Source organism: Hibiscus syriacus, unplaced genomic scaffold (genome assembly GCF_006381635.1).
Source record: "Hibiscus syriacus cultivar Baekdansim isolate YM2019G1 unplaced genomic scaffold, ASM638163v2 tig00110187_pilon, whole genome shotgun sequence".
Taxonomy (NCBI): Eukaryota; Viridiplantae; Streptophyta; class Magnoliopsida; order Malvales; family Malvaceae; genus Hibiscus; species Hibiscus syriacus.
In genome coordinates, this window is record NW_024062618.1 from 1,037,927 (window position 1) to 1,055,127 (window position 17,201).

General features: G+C 34.5%; 2 protein-coding genes across 2 annotated transcripts; both read left to right on the forward strand.

Annotated features, from left to right (window-relative positions):
- The first annotated feature begins 4,294 nt into the window (after positions 1-4,294).
- LOC120217591 (F-box protein CPR1-like) lies at positions 4,295-6,761 on the forward strand. Its single transcript, XM_039214677.1, has 3 exons — positions 4,295-5,482; positions 5,796-5,859; positions 6,477-6,761. The coding sequence occupies exons 1-2, from the start codon at positions 4,398-4,400 to the stop codon at positions 5,833-5,835; spliced, it is 1,125 nt and encodes a 374-aa protein (XP_039070608.1). The 5' UTR covers positions 4,295-4,397; the 3' UTR covers positions 5,836-5,859; positions 6,477-6,761.
- Positions 6,336-16,817, forward strand: LOC120217590 (E3 ubiquitin-protein ligase UPL5-like). Its single transcript, XM_039214676.1, has 4 exons — positions 6,336-6,348; positions 10,890-12,819; positions 15,065-15,654; positions 16,388-16,817. Exons 2-4 carry the CDS (start codon positions 10,971-10,973, stop codon positions 16,649-16,651), a joined length of 2,703 nt encoding a protein of 900 aa, XP_039070607.1. The 5' UTR covers positions 6,336-6,348; positions 10,890-10,970; the 3' UTR covers positions 16,652-16,817.
- Positions 16,818-17,201: the final 384 nt, after the last annotated feature.

The window sequence follows — 17,201 nt, forward strand, 5'->3', positions numbered from 1 at the left end:
AGACACATTTGTTGGACTTGGAATCAAGTTTACTTCTTTCAGCATAATCTATGTGTACATAAAAAATACAACCAAACACTCTTAAGTGTGAAAGGTTTATTTCTTTCTTGCTCCAAACTTCCTCTGTTATTCTGCCATTCAAAGGAACTGAGGGCCCACGGTTGATCAGGTAAGCTGCAGTGTTGATAGCTTCAGCCCATAGAAATTTGGGCAGTCTGGCATGTATCCTCGTGCTTCTGGTATGTTCATTCAAAGTTCTGTTCATGTGCTCTGCTACGCCATTCTGCTGCGGTGTCATGGGAGCTGTTGTCTCCATCTTTATCCCATTATTTGTGCAGAAATCTCTGAATCTTCTATTTTTATACTCTCCTCCATTATCATACCTCAACCGCTTGACTTTCAAACCAGTCTCATTTTCCACCACGACTTTCCATTTTTTTGAAGGTATCAAAGACTTCTGATTTCTTCTTCAGAAAATAAACCCACACCTTCCTTGTAGAATCATCGATGAAGGTGACATAATATAATGAGCCTACAAGGGATGGAACTGGAGATGGTCCCCATACATCAGTATGAACCAACTCTAACTTTTCTGCCTTGGGTGTCTTGCCAATCTTTGCAAACCTGACTTTCTTTTGTTTGCCAAAGATGCAATCCTCGCATAGTCCGATATCTACACTCTTTAGATCCGGCAGCTTCCCTTTTGACAAAAGTGTTTTCATCCCTTTCTCGCTCATATGGCCAAGCCTTTGGTGCCATAGGTTTAATTTTCCATCAGCATCTGCTGCAATAATGATATTCTCTAAGTTTGAGGTTACATAGAGAGTACCAATCTTCTTACCACGAGCAATGACAAGTGCTCCTTTGGTAATCTTCCATTCACAGCCTGAAAAGGTTGTACTATAACCTTCTCCATCAACCTGTCCTACAGAAATCAAATTTCTTTTGAGACCAGGAAAATGTCTCACTCCTGTCAGCTTCCAGGTGGTATGGTTTGGCAGCTTTAGTCGGATGTCTCCTTTTCCGACAATCTTCAAGGTTTCATTATCAGCTAGATGAACCTTCCCAAAATCACCACTGACATAGTTCTCCATAATTTTTCGGCATGGGGTGGAGTGAAAAGATGCCCCTGAATCCAAGATCCATGATTCAATCGGACTGTTGACGCTTAGAATCATGGCATCAACTGTCTCCTCTGTCACGTTGGTCAATTCCTGTACGCCGGTATTTTTCTTCGGTGCTCGACAATCTTTTTTAAAGTGACCCTTCTTGCCGCAGTTATAACAGGTAAAATCTTTCTTTCCCGTTCTTGATTTTCCTCTTATGGATTTGGATCTGCCACAATTTGAATTTCTTTCTGAAGTTCTCCCTCTAGACTCCGTGTGCAAGGCTGAGGAGGTTGATGCTTCACCCGATTCTCTCCGTTGAATTTCTTCGCTCAATACCAGATCCCGAACATCGTCAAATTTTAATTTGTTGTTTCCCGACGAGCTGCTGACTGCTGTAATAGTAGCATTCCAACTATTTGGTAGAGATGATAAGAGAATTAAAGCTCGAACTTCATCATCGAACTCAATTTCCACGGAACTCAACTGAGTTGTGATAGTGTTGAGTTCATTTAGGTGTTGAGCCACTGATGCCCCTTCCGCCATCCGCAAATTGAATAATCGCCTCATCAAGTGAACTTTGTTTGAGGCCGATGACTTCTCATACATACTGGAGAGAGCCGCCATAAGACCCGTCGTGGTCTTTTCCTTTGCTATGTTGAAAGCAACATTTCGGGATAACGTCAATCGAATAACTCCGAGGGCTTGTCTGTCGAGAAGAGCCCAGTATTTATTCTTCATGCCCTCTGGTTGCTTTCTTGAGAGAGGTTGATATAGATTTTTCTGGTACAAAAAATCTTCAATCTGTATCTTCCAAAAGCTAAAGTTCGCACCATCGAACTTTTCAATTTTCACCTTACCTTCGTCTGCAGCCATCGCTCCCACTCGAATATGGCTACGTTTGGATCGTTTTTGACAATTTCTTGCTAACTACCGTGTATTATAACACCTTCGTCGACAAACTCTTATCGTCGACAAAATTTTTACTATTCACGAAATTTACTATTCATATAAATAGTAACCTCACAAAAAACTTGACAAAATTCACAACCAAAAGCTCTGATTACCAGTTGTAGAGAAGTAAACAAGTACGAGTAATTTCCCTATAACCATATTAGTGAGAAAGCGAAATAAAAGCGAAAAAATAATACCTGAAATTGATAACGGAGTTCAACCAATTTTGCCTACGTCTCCGGACTGCTGCAAATCTTTTACTAAGAGAGAAAATTTACAGGTGTTTACAAAACACTTATTACTCACAAGAAAACTCTATAGTATTGGGAGAAAGAAATGATTTGGGATAATTTTGAACCTAAATGAACTAGGGTATTTATAGTTGAAGCTTAGGGACTAATCTTTGAAAATACCCTAAAGTTCAATAACTCAATTTTATAATTATCCCTATTACAAAATAATAAAAAATTTTGCAGCCCCATTTTTTTTTTCAAGCAGCTGGCTGCTTGCTGCTAATTTCAAGCAGCCCATGTGCTGTTGAAAGTTCAACAACTGGCGGATGATGTTTTCATTGAAGGGATTGCAGACCCATTGGATTTTTGATGGATGAGAGACGTTTAAGCTTTTGTTGCTCTTCGTTTTCTTTTATTGTTTTGTTTTATTTTAAGGTATATTACAAATATGGTGGATGTAAAAATTTTATGAATGTTTAATTATATCATGAGTGTAGTTTTTTTACAGGATAAAATTTGATAGTTTTATTAAAAAATTAAAAAAATCTAAATTATAATGAATGTTTACGGTTATAACCGTAAACTGGAATATGTAATTAAAATATTTTTTTATAATCATTAACACAATAAACTAGCAACCTAATATTGCATAAGGATCATATAAGGAAAATGTTAAAAACATAACCAAATAAACTATAATAAAAGGTAGAATGAGCATATCTGATTACATAGATAAATGAATCACAAAAGGGAATCAAACTATTAAAAGATCACCAACAAATCACAAATCAGAATCGAGCGAAGTGAGAAAACTACCCATGAATGCAAAACACTTATCCAAATCCGATCTAAGAGTCCAAAATAGGGAAGATCACCATAATAACAAATCAACTCCATCTTGATCAGACGTAACGATATCAAATCCAACCCCAAATAAAAGGATAAACGAAAATAACGATCAAATGACTGAAAACATGCCAAAAGACAAATGAAATGTGCTATAAAGACAGAAGAAAATGTGTCATAAAGATATAGTTATTAAAATTAAAAATAAGAAAAAAAATAATACGACATTATAAAATAAAGAAAGACCATAAATATCGACAGTCGACAATCAATACTAAGATTAATTTCGCTGTTGGTTCCAAAGATGAAGAAGAAAAAAGATTGAGGACAACACAAGAAAAAGGAGGAAAAAATAGGGATTTTGAATGAAATTATATATTATTAAGTATATGTTATTAAAATTATTTTAATATGACATTGTTGATAAAAATAAGTGGATTGTTTATTCATTTTAATTTAGGTAAAAAATCGATGTTTTTTTATGGTTGATCGATGTTTAAATATTTTATCTTAATCAGAATATTTTATAGTGATAATTAAAATTGAAGTTAAACATATAATTATATGACTACTCGTAGAGTGTAGTTTTCAAAGATATGATCGTCATAGTGTACATTTAACTGTGCTAAGTTACATAAACATGTTAGAGGTCATGACTTTTTGAGAGACGTCAGACTTTTAAGAGCATGTCCTTTGGAGATATTTTTTCGAGACTTCTATCATAGAAAAATTATAAAGTATTATTATATAGAGGAGATTCAGAAGAGGTACGGCAAAAAATTGTATTTTTAAAATTTCTTTGCTTACTTTAAAGAAGAACAAAAACAATATTTTAATAAAATGTTTTTTAAATAATTAAAGGTAATTATAAAGTAATATATGTTTAATTTTTTTAATTGTTAATAATGTGTATACATCTTACAAATATAACTACTTAAATTTAAGACCTCTAAAAATAATATTTATTTACGATAAAAAAAAATTACACAAACATAAAGATTTACGATGTTCAACTGTATTTATGTGTTAGAGTATTTCGAAAATTACAAGATAATTTTTGATAAAATAATATTAGAAGACTAAATTTGTTAAAATTAAAAAAAATGACGGGACTATCTACAATTAGACCATAAAAAGCTAAAATGCCACCTTAATTATCACCATGTAAATTGGGGCAGAAAAAAGAATCATTATCCCTTTCCTTTCATTTCTACCAGTCTCTTGACTCTTTGGAATCGGTGCCGAAATAAAGGAAACGATGGTCTCACACGACTTAATCGCCGACATCCTCAGCCGATTACCTGTTAAGCATCTTCTACGCTTACGATCCGTCTCGAAGCTATGGCGATCTTTGATCGACGATCCTGATTTCATCAACCTCCACCTCAGCCGCTCCCTCAGGACCCGCATAAACCACACTCTGATCCTCAAAAACACCGATCTCCACGCCGCCGATCTCTCTTCCCTCAGCCCTTTCGCCAAGCTCGAACACCCTTTGATGAGTTACAACCACGGCGTCGAGATCTTGGGTTCTTGCAACGGTTTGCTTTGCATCCGTAACATAGTCGAAGACATGGCTATTTGGAACCCTTCCACTAGAAAGTACCTAGTCTTACCTTACCTCGGATCTTGCAAGGGCTACGTTTGCGGATTCGGGCACGACCCGATTAAAGATGATTACAAAGTGGTTAAAATCATTCAGCTTGAGAGGGCTGACGGTGATAAGCCTTTAGAAACAGAGGTTAAAGTTTTCAGCTTGAAGAGAAACAGGTGGAGAAAAATTCAAGATATCCCTTGTGTTTCTTCGTTTCCAAGTGCTAATGGGGTCTTTGCTGGGGGTGCTTTACACTGGGTTCTGACTCAAAAGGTTGATCTTTTCGTGACAAATATGATCGTTGCTTTGGATTTAGCTGCTGAAAGTTATAATGTAGTGCCTCAACCTGAGTACGTAGATGATATATTTCAATTGAATGTTGAGGTTTTGGGGGGATGTTTATGTGTGGTAGCTAATCATGGTGATGCTCGAGTTGATGTTTGGGTGATGAAGGAATATAGGGTTAAGGAGTCTTGGACTATTCTATTTTCTCTTGATAGAGAAGACGTGATTGGTCCTTTGAGGTTTTTGAAGCCTCTGGCTTACTCTAGGAGTGGTAATCAAGTTTTGTTGGAACATGATAACATAAATCTTTTTTGGTATGATTTGGTGAAGCGGAAAGCTGATGATGTCTGGGTCCCTGGTATGCCCCTTTCTTATGAAACTGAGGTTTGCTTGCAAAGCCTTGTTTTGCTTAATGTCGACAAAAGGCAGCAGAACGGAAAGGACGATGGAGATATCAAGAAGATGTAAGTAACTCTAACGTATCTAAGTTTCTTGTTTTACATGATGCTGTTTTGTGAAAACTATGAACGTTGTTGGTTTGAATCTAAAAAAAATATGCCATTGGCACTAACATGCTAAAGTATAGACAAATAGTGCCTCATTATGCAACTAGTTCTATATAAATACATTACGATTACTAGGCGGTGAGACTTTATCATTGGCATTGCATGCTAAAGTATGGACAAATTGTGCCTCATTATGCAAGCTGTTGTATGTTAATGGCATTATGATTACTTTGGTGCAACTTAGTCTAATGGATCTTTTCTGGGGTTTCAGGGATGGTTTCCTATCGGAAGGGTTCAAGTTAGTGTTATAGTGAAGTGAAAAAAGTAGGTAAAAGGTAAGTAGTAGTAGAAAAGGTACAATGATTTCGGCACTGTTGGTTGAATTGAACTTAGTTCTGGACTGTTACATGTTTGCTTTATGTTTGTTGTCGGAATCAAGATTGTTTAGTAAAGATAACTGAAGAGCACGAGTTTCTGTAGGATTTTTTGTCTCAGCTTCCCGGCTGAAGTTGTCATAAGAGAGCAATTGAGTAAGTTATGCATCAACTTTATTGAAACATAGAGGTCTCCATGCAAACCAGTTGATTTATAATTTATAATTTTCTTCTCTATCAAGCTGATTTACCTTTATGCATCTTTTTCAACAAAATCTTTGAAGACAAGCTGATTTAATAGTTTTTGTGATGCAATATTTTATCCCTAGTTTCAGTCTGGCTGTTGATGTGCTTGCAAGCAAACGCCTTTTCTTTAAACTCATTGTGAAAAATGAAGTGCTCTTCTGTTGTAACTATCAACAATATGAGTTCAAGGGTTCTTTCTTCTGCGTGATGCATCTCATAGTTGCATAGAAAACTTCAGTTTCTGGCGGTTTTCGTAGTTGAATTAATATGATAATGGTTTAAGCATTCTCCTTGAACCTCGTCAACTCTAACTAGCTCTAAATATCAATCAGGATGTTGCACAGGTCTTTCGGAGTGGAATGTACTGAAGTTAACTAAAAGTCCGTCATTCTCTTACTGTCTCCGAAGGTGATTCAAAAACACTGATGAATGTGCACTTGGCACGCCTCAGTATGCCTCCTTGTAGATTCAACTGCTTCGTAGACGTTGAAGTGGTGAAACGCTTTTGGAAGAGACAAGATTTGAATTCCAATTCTCTTAGCGTCTCTCTGTCTCCCAGGTTTCTGCAACATAGTTGTGTTGCTGGTTCTTTTCGGTGAAGTGCTGTTGTTTAAAACAGAAGAATTGTTTGAGAAACAATAAACCTTTGATTAATATATAAAGATGCTCGTCTGTTATAAAAATTTACTGTGTTAATATGAGTAATTGAGGAATGGGATGGGACAAAGTAGGCCGTGACCAAGTCGTCCCATCATCCAAGAATAATAATAGGAACTAAAAAGCAGGTTTCCAACGTTTTGGCCCTTTACGTTTTATTTGTTGAAACTGTTAAAAGGGATGAACTTACATTGTAGGTGGGAGGGGCAATTGTCCCTCCCAAACTGTGATGGTTAATTATTTTTAAAGACCCATTTAGTTATTTTAAAGACCCATTTAGTTTTAAAATAAAATTATGTCTTCACCTTTAATTTTGCTGGTTTAATTAGTTTTTAAGAACATTCAATTGTAAAATTTGTAAATTAAATCATATTTCCTTCAAATTTTATAGTTTATAGCATTTTAAAGACCAAATTTATTTCGGAGTAAAACATGTCTTTCTCATAGTTTTTTTCTTTCTAATTATTAGTTAACAAACAATTAACATTTTAAAATAATAATATTTTTACCGTAAAATAAATGTTGAGAGTTAAAATATTTTAGAAAAAATAATAAGAGTTAAAATAACTATTCGATCGAATGTTAGGAATCTTTTTATCCTAAAATAAAATGTTGGTGAAAATATTATAAGAAAATGAAGGGTTAAAATAATTATTTTAATAAAATTTGAGGTTAATTATGGTATTATGCCTAAAAAGTAATTCCTGAATTCAATTCACGCGGTTTAGGGTAACTAGGAAACTGCAACAAAGCCGGCAAGTAATTACTTTTATACATAAAAGGGCAAACTATCTATTTGGTGACTTATATTTCTCACATTTTATATTTTAAACTTCGGAGTATTTTGGAAATACAATAATCAAATTATTGATACATATTTATGACAGGTTCGTCTAATAGGTACATGTGACATGCTTCATATTAGATTTAAGATTACATTTCATTCAAAATTAATAAGAGATTTGATTGATATGATAATAATATTTTAAATATTTAATTTTAATGCTATAAACTTTTAAGATTAATTTAAAATTTAGATTATAATTTAAGGATGTATAATAAAACTAAACCAAATGTACATGCTCGTATATATGAAAGACTATTAAAGTCATAAACTTGCTGCCCGAGTGAGTCCAAAAAAAGGTATGAAGAGGACGTAGGTGGGAAATGAATTCCAATAGCCCAATGTAGAATTGATTCAATAATGTGTAAGAAAGAAAATGGCTATATAAGGTATATAAAAATTATTATTTTTTATTAAGATGTTTGTTACAATATCAGGTAGAAGTTGTATCTATGTATCCATCAAAGTCATATGTGTGAAGTGGGTCGATCCAGATTATTCAAAACGAAGTTTTGGAACTTAAAGGATAACCAAAAACAAAAAAGTAGGTGTATGAGCTCAACGATGATTTATGGAATTCGTATGAAATACACAATAAATTTTAAAAAATATTTAAATTGTTTTATGATTTTTAGAACGTCGTCAATTATTCATAAAGCCTTAGAAGACATCTTATTTTTTAAAATTGTCGAGTGATCCAAACATCTTTAAAAAGTTATCGTGTGGTTCAAACATTTATTATCATTTGCCGTAACAAATACTCTAGTTGAAGAAATAAATTTTCCTATACTTTATATGACCAGCTTCTTTGTTTTCAATACAATTGTTTTTAGAAAGACTCCTAAAGAATAAAAAATGTTAGGATAAAGTACACAAATGATCCGTGATTATAGGATGTTGCTTTGTTGAATCCGTCGACTATTAAAGGTTACAAAATGATTTCTCAATTATAGGACGTTACTTTGTTGAGTCTCATACTATTAAAAGTTACGAAATGGTCACATGACTATTCATATATTTTAAACTCGTCATTATTTGTTAAAAAATCGATGTTAATCTTTTGACTTAGATATGGTAAACATATATTTTAATGATGTCTATTGACATCGTTGTTACTTTCAAACATTTGCTCGACGACATAATGTAAATAAAGATTCGATCTACAAAATACACCTCAAACAGTTTTGAGATCGTGTTTTATCATATCTCAGTTAGGAATGTGCATGAGACCCTTATCCGATGGGTTCAGACTCGATCATGTCATATTTTTTAAAAAAAAAATTGGGCTCGAGTTGGGTCAGGTTGGTTTTTTAGAAGTTGTGTTCGTATCGGGTTGGATTCAAGTTTATGGTGAAAAATACCGACCCGACCCGACATGAGAAAAACATATGATTTTACCTTTATATTTATGGATAATTATAATAATGCCCCTCTATGTATTTTTTCAACTAAATCCCTATTTTTATTGAATAAAAATAATATTTTTAATAAACGTATTATTTTGGGTCGGGTCAAGTTGACAGAAAATTCGACCCGACCCGACCCATGCCCATCATTAATCCCAGTCAACATGTTAATGTCCAACTCATAAGGTCGTTAATTTTTTAATAGAAAAGGATGAGCTTGAAATATATGAATAGTTAAATGATTATTTTATAACTTTTAATAGTTAAGAGACTCGATAAAGTAACATTTTATAATCATGTAATCAATTTATAGTTTTTAATTGAGAAAATTAACAAAATAATATCCTAGAATTACAATGTACTTTATCCAATACTTTAATAAAACTCTTCATATTATAAATTATCTACAAGTTAATAATAGAATAATAATATATTAACTTTATAAAACATATTTATTTTAACAATAGAATAATAATATTATTAATTTTATATAAATTATCTACTTATTAATTTTATAAATTATTATTTTTTAACCAAACAATTTCAATAGTAAAATAATTGTTATTATTCATTGAGGTTATACGTTTGAAAACTATGAATATCAATGATATGAACGTTTAATATCAAACGGTAAAATTATCTTTCAATAGATATTTTCTTGTACTTACCCATATTAATAAAAAAATATTTATTTTAACAGTTAACCATGATTTTTTATTACATCATTTTTCTCATAATTAACCGTGTATATGTTATTTTTAATAATTTTATTTTAAAAACTCCATGAATAATAAAATTTTCAACTTCTAAAATATATTAATAATTAATAAATATTTCATATATGAAATTGTATGTGTAAATCATTATACACTGATTAAGAATAATCTTTAATTAATTAAAAATTAATATATATTTAGGGAAAAATATCGAAATTAATTTTGTTAATTCACATTGGACCATACACCCACACTACTTACCATCAGGTTCACCACCATACCATGAATAGTGGGGCGACCGCCAGCATCGGATAACTTCCAGCAATACTATTTTGGTAATTATATAAAAATAAAACAGAAAAATAAAGGGTAAATTACAAATTTAGCAACTTAATTATCTTATTACTCATATTTTACTCACCATACTTATAAAATTTTATAATTTAATCACTTAATTTTGTATATTAGTTTTTTATCGCTCCACTGTTAATTTATAACCGCATTAATTAAATGATTTTTAAATTATTAAAATTCCATGTCAGGAAAAAAGAGAATCATTAAAAAATGTGAGGGAAATGAATTTTTTAGCGTGAAACCAACTCCTCTAACATTAGCAACGTCGCTACAACTGTAGCAGCTCCACTGCTAAAAATATATAAATAATATTAATTAAAAATAATAAAAAAGCGACATATAGGTGGAATAATAAAATATATATATAAAATATTAATTAATAATAAAAAATAATAAAAATATCATATCATCATACAGTCATGGAGAAAACAATAGAATGACCAAAAAAAATCAAAATATAAAATCAAGTGATAAATGGAATTTTTTTAAAATACAGTGAATAAAATAAGAGTGATAAAATAATTTAATTGTTAAATTTGTAATTTACTTAAAAGTTAATTTAAATTAAAAATAATAAGGATAGCGTAAAGTTACAGCTCTGCAGCTTAGGCGATGACGGCTGTTTGTAAGCAAAGTGTTATAGGCGAGGAGGGAGACGATCATCGACATTCAATTTCTTTCCTTTTTAATTTCCTCCTTTCACTCTCTTCACAAAGCCATTAAGGGTTTTTCAATTTTTCAATTTTCTCTCTCTTTTGGCTAGAACAGTTTTTTTTAATTGTTTATATTATATATTTCTACTTTATATGTTCTCCCCCACCGTAGCAGGCTGGGGGCTTCCACCGTCCAATGTCTCTATTCCAATCCACCGCCGTTGATGAACTCCCCAACGGCTACGATTACCACCGTCTTTCTTCTAAACGTAAGTTCGACGATTACGCCTTTGCTTTCGATGACGACCAGGAAGACGATGGGGAGGGTACTTTAGTCCCCGTCAGGATGCGAAAAGACGATCATACCCATCAAGGCGCGCACCTAATCACAGCCGTTCATCACTCGTCTAAAGCGCCGGCTTCTTCTTTCTCCTCCGCCTCCTTCGTCGATTCCCGCCCTTCTTCCTCCTCCGATGTTGCCTCTTCCTCGTCTGCCGGGTGTTCCTCTTCCCGCCTTCAATTCTTCGTCCGGATGATCTCAGAAGGTAAAACCATTGTCGTCCAGTCTAATTCGGAGGACACTGTGAAATCCCTTCACCAGAGGATTCAGGTTATGACAGGAATTCCGGTGATCGAGCAGCGGTTAATTTATGGCGGGAAACAGCTCCAGTGGGAGCAAACCCTAGCTGATTGCGCCATCCAAAATGACGCCGGACTACAACTGGTCGGTCGTATGCGGTCGACTGATCACCCGCAAACCTGGCAGGTAATGGATGATATGATCTCCCTGATTTGCCGCCTTTGCCGAGGAGAAGCAGTCCCTTCCTCGACGAAACGTATCAAAGACTGCTTGATCAACTTTTTTACTATTACTCCAAAGGACAATAACGACTCGGCTACCGCTCACTTGCAGATATTTATGGCTTCTTCGGCTCCTGCTGCATTGGTAATGCTTTATATGTCTCCGATTAATAGTAATAAGCAGTGTGCTGATGCTTCAATAAGACATTTCTTAACTTCATGTAGGAGTGTATTATCAAAGCATTTGCATTCTTATTGTGCACCCATAGTGTTAGAGTTCTGCAAGTTACTAAGGAAGTTCGTTAATGAGGATAATTTGTATGAGTCGTGCCGGGGTGCACTTGGGGTGTTGTTGGAAAGTGTTGGTACTTCCAGGGGTTTAATGCTGTCAGAGGTTAAAGGGTTGATTGCCTTGCAAGACATCATCCCTTTTGTTAGTGAGTTGGCTGATAAGCTATCTAGGGACTTGGAATCTAGTGTGCATTCTAGTGGGGGACCGTTGTTGAGTGACGTGAGGGATTTCACAGCATTCTTGAACCCTTTGCGGTCAACCATTCTTGAGCGAGTGGGGTACCGGATTCCCATATCAGTTGAGTGGCAAAAGAAGGATCTCAGCAATCCTCCCTATGGGGAGGCAATGGAGTTTCTTCATGCTGTATTTAGTGATTTGTTGGCTAAAATGGAAAGATGTCTTATCAGAGTGGGGGAAAGCCTTGCTGCAAGTGGAAGCAGTGAAGGTGAATTTCTTCATACAGAGTGGTGGTCTCAGTATCTTGCCATTTTAAAGGAACTGAATGGAATCTCAAAACTTTATCTGGGTGCTGAAGAGCAGTTTTGGATGGTTTTGAGGAATAGTAAATCTTCGTTGTGTGCCTTAATTATTAGGATTGCAAAGCGAAATGATGATAACCTGTGGCTACTTGAGCACAAGGATGCCACTGATTTTGAATCCAGGAGGCATTTGGCCATGATGATGTTTCCTGAAGTAAAAGAAGATTACGAGGAATTGCATGAGATGCTCATTGACAGGTCTCAGTTATTGTCAGAATCATTCGAGTACATTGCTCGTGCTGACCCTGAATCACTGCATGCTGGCATATTCATGGAATTTAAAAACGAAGAAGCTACTGGCCCTGGCGTACTGAGGGAGTGGTTTTTCTTGGTATGCCAGGCTATATTTAATCCAGAGAATGCCCTTTTTGTGCCTTGCTCAAATGATTGTAGAAGATTTTTTCCTAATCCTGGTAAGATTCCTCTGAAATTCTAAACTTCTTTTACTTGCCATCCTGCCTCAAGATAATATATTTCTGTGTCCTTGTTGTGCAAGAGATATGGGTTTTTTCTCAAAGCTTATTGTGAAAGATGAAATAATTACAAGTAATAGTTAATGCCACAAATGCAGTTGTTAGATTTGTATAAAATTTGTGTTTTTTAGCCGTTTGGTGTAAACAGTATTGTCAAGGGTATAAGGTGCACTCTAGGATCTAAAACCCTTCTATTGCCTTACTTGCAAGGCGTAAAAATAGCACTTGCCTAAGTGAAGTTGATATGTTTAAAGGGAAAACAACGGTGAATAAATAGAATTAGGGCTGAGGCTGAGCAAACAAGTAAGAAAGAAGATGGAACTTTTGGAAACGTAGGTTTATAATAACTTCTAGTTTCTTTCGATTAATTAAGGAAAATAATATGAAAACTGTGGCTGTAAATATTTTACTACTTATTTATACTAGGGTTAACTATAAAGTTACTGTCCTAGCCCTAGATTTAAACCTTAAGGCTTAAAGATAAGTAATAGTCTTAGCCTTAGATTGAAACCCTAAGATATCTTATAATCTTAGCCATCCTTAACTTCTTATAAATTATAAGTAATAAATATTACTAAAAAATAATAATTAAAGCTCCAGCAGCAGCAGTAAAACACAATATGCATATCTAGAATTTTATGTATGTGTCTATATATATATATGTGCGTGTGTGTATAATAAACTGTAAAGTGTGGTCTAGTTTATCTACAAAACATGCAATTTTGTCTGTCAATATGCATGATTTCCTTTTGGCTAATGCTTAGTTGTTGAATGCTGAAATATTGATTACTGTAGACTTTGATACTACCCTTTCTTACTTGTAAATGTCTATCTAATGTAAAATGTGAAACGTAAAAGAAATTAACAAGAACTTCAATCAGGCAGGCTTTTGGCAGGCTTTTATATGCCTACTGCCTTATAAAAAAGCACATCTAGGCACACTAGGGTTTCCCCTGATCAAGTGAGCGCTTAACTCACTCTTCTCATACTTGCGCTTGCGTATTCCATTATGGAAGAGCGCCTCCTGAGGAGGCTGAAGACATTGAAACCGAAGAAGTTGATGAGCTTCTAGCAGTCCTCAACAAGCTTTCGCTAATCTTTTCCCACTCAATTCCATTCACGTCAAAATTACATGATTTTTGCCGCTACTAAATGACCTCGTTCTTCTCGTTGGAAGGACTGAATACTTCTTCGCCCCATCCTATTGATAATCTCCTTCAAGAATTTCAGAGACATCTACTTTAACATACCTATGTTCAAATCATTATCAAATACCCGGTTATACATGTTCCATGAGACTTGTGTCTCATATCGAGATGCCATCTACTTCAATATGCTCATTGCCTCTAAATTTCCACTTAAGTCACTTCTCATGCAATGCCCTTTTATTATCAACGATAAAATATAGCTTTCCATCCTTGAGCTTGCATTGTTTAATTTCTTGTTTATCATTACTTGAACTACTTCATAAGAAAATATTTTGATATTCATAACCTAAGATTACAAATGTTAAGGTTTAAATTTCAAATTTTTTAATGATACTAAATTGATTTTAGAATAAACCAGAGAAATCCTGATCTGGTCTGGACATATTTTTGTTAAACTAAAATCATTAGGTCATCAAATCAGTTATTTAGCAAGCTGTTATTGAGTGGCAATATTCTTTTTCCTTTCCTTTTCCTTTCAAGTATATATCAAATCACACTATAAGGAGCAGATAGTCGAAGACCAAGTCCAACTTTCTCAACTACTTGGCCTAAACAATTCACATGATCTATATGAGGATAAGGAGGAGTTTCAAGTCTTACCTTAACCACTTGCATGTCTTCCATGTTTCCATAACTTCAGCTTTTTTATGTTATTCATTATCCCCTAATTTAGCTTTGTTTTTCAGCAAATAATAGTCAAGACTATTTATTATAAATATCCTAGGAGTTGTTATGAGTTTAGGCATGATTATTATCATTTGGATTACTAGATTATTGGTTGTAATGGTGTCAAGATTATTACACTGCTACATCTAATAAATATTATCATTTGGTTCTTTATCTTTCCCTTTATTTAGATCCTGATTTTATTACCTTGTCTGAAAAAAATGTATTATACGTTATGAGTTATGTGGTTTTCCTTCTTTTTGTACCCCTGCTGGGGTATATGTTGCTTATGTGTTTTCTTCTTTATGCAGCATCTAGGGTGGATCCTTTGCACCTTGAGTATTTCAGATTTGCTGGCCGTGTGATTGCATTAGCATTGATGCATAAAGTGCAAGTAGGTGTCGTCTTCGATCGTGTATTTTTCCGACAACTGGCTGGAATGCATATATCAGTGGAAGATATACGAGAGGCAGATCCATGCTTGTATAGCAGCTGCAAGCAGATTCTAGAGATGGATGCTGATTTTATTGATTCAGATGTTTTAGGACTGACATTTGTCAGAGAAGTTGAGGAGTTGGGATCCAGGAGACTTGTTGAGCTTTGTGATGGTGGGAAAAACCTTGTTGTAAATAGCAAGAATAGGCAGGAATATGTTAATCTTCTTATTCGGGATCGCTTTGTAACATCTATTTCTGAACAGGTAGACCAATTTTCCCAAGGTTTTGGCCATATTCTTTCTAACTCAAGGCTCCAGAAGCTCTTTTTCCAAAGTTTAGAGCTCGAGGACCTTGATTGGATGCTATATGGAAGTGAAAGTCCCATTTGTGTTGAAGACTGGAAGGCACATACCGAGTACAACGGCTACACAGAAAATGATCCTCAAATAACCTGGTTTTGGGAGGTATGGGACACAAGATATTATTGAAATCATGCTAAGGTCTTGATATCCTTTTTTTTTCAATAAAAAATAGAAGAGAAGAGAATCTATTTCTTTCTATTTGTTTTGCATGCTCCTTGCCACATTCGTAGTCTGGTTTGAAGAACAGGGATTCATGGAACAATGATGATTATATTTTAGAGCACACATGATTGTATTTAAATCATGCTAAGGTCTTGATGTATATATATATTTATATGCTCCTTATCACATATTTGTAGTCTTGCTTTAAAAACAGGGATTCTGTGGAACAAGGGTGAATATATTTTAAATGAAAGGCATTGTCAGCTACGGTACCACTACTAGTTAGAAAATTGCATCCCCACTCATCACTTCTGCACTGCCTCTTTGATGGCTTGATTTCTCGTAAATCATAATCTGGGTATGCATACTGCCAGTAGTTTCTTACATCTTGTATATAAAACTCTGAACTGATCTAGAATAGTGATTGCAAAACCGCAATGCTCTCTATGTTTATGAGCCAAACCTCAAGAAGTAGATGGTGCATGATTCTTCTGCCATGGAAAAATGTTCCTGACGATGATGGAATTATTGGTTGATTATTGTTTTAGTATTTAGCTTTTGTCTGCTTGGAGAATGCATAATTAGTTGTATCAGATTATTTGGGCTATACTCATCCTATACGCCTTTCGAATTTCCACCTGATAATTCACTTTTTTTTCCAACAATATTGCAGATTGTTAGGGAAATGTCAGCAGAGCAAAGAAAGGTACTTCTTTTCTTCTGGACCTCCTTGAAGCATCTTCCAGTTGAAGGTTTCCGTGGTTTAGCCTCTCAGCTCTATGTTTACAAGTCCTCGGAGCCCCATGAGCGTCTCCCTTCTTCTCATACCTGCTTTTACCGGTTGTGTTTCCCGCCGTATCCCTCCAAGGCTGAAATGCAAAAACGACTTTATTTCATTACTCAGGAACATGTCGGCTGCAGCTTCGGTAACTGGTAGTAAAAACATGAGTACATTTGCATTTGGGGTGTAAAAAAGGGTTTTTGACATACATAAACATTGGTACTCAGCTCTGTACAGGTTCGTAGGATAATTGTCATCCGCTTTGCCATTAGACTATGTAAGAAGGTCAAGTAGTTAAATTGTCATTCCTTCTTGAGATGTCATTGCTTCTCTTTCTTCCTTTCTTTGGAACAACTATATTGTATAGGTTTATGGCATTGCATGAATAAGGCGGGGGGCAAGACTGGAAGGATTGATCACTTTCATCTTCATTTTGAATTGGTCTTTTTAAACATTTCAATTTCATCTTCAAACTGTCCTCATTTGATCTTTTGAACATCTTAAAATTCATCCCCGAGCTATTACTATTGTTTTAAATTGGTCTCCAAACTCTTGAATGTATCTATAATATCTCCCAAAATTGTTCAAAAGTTTGAGGATTGATATAGAATGAGGGTCATAGTTTAAGGATGAAATTGGAATGTTCAAAAGTTTATGGATCAATTTAGAATATGGATCATAGTTTGAGGACATTTAGTGCAATTAA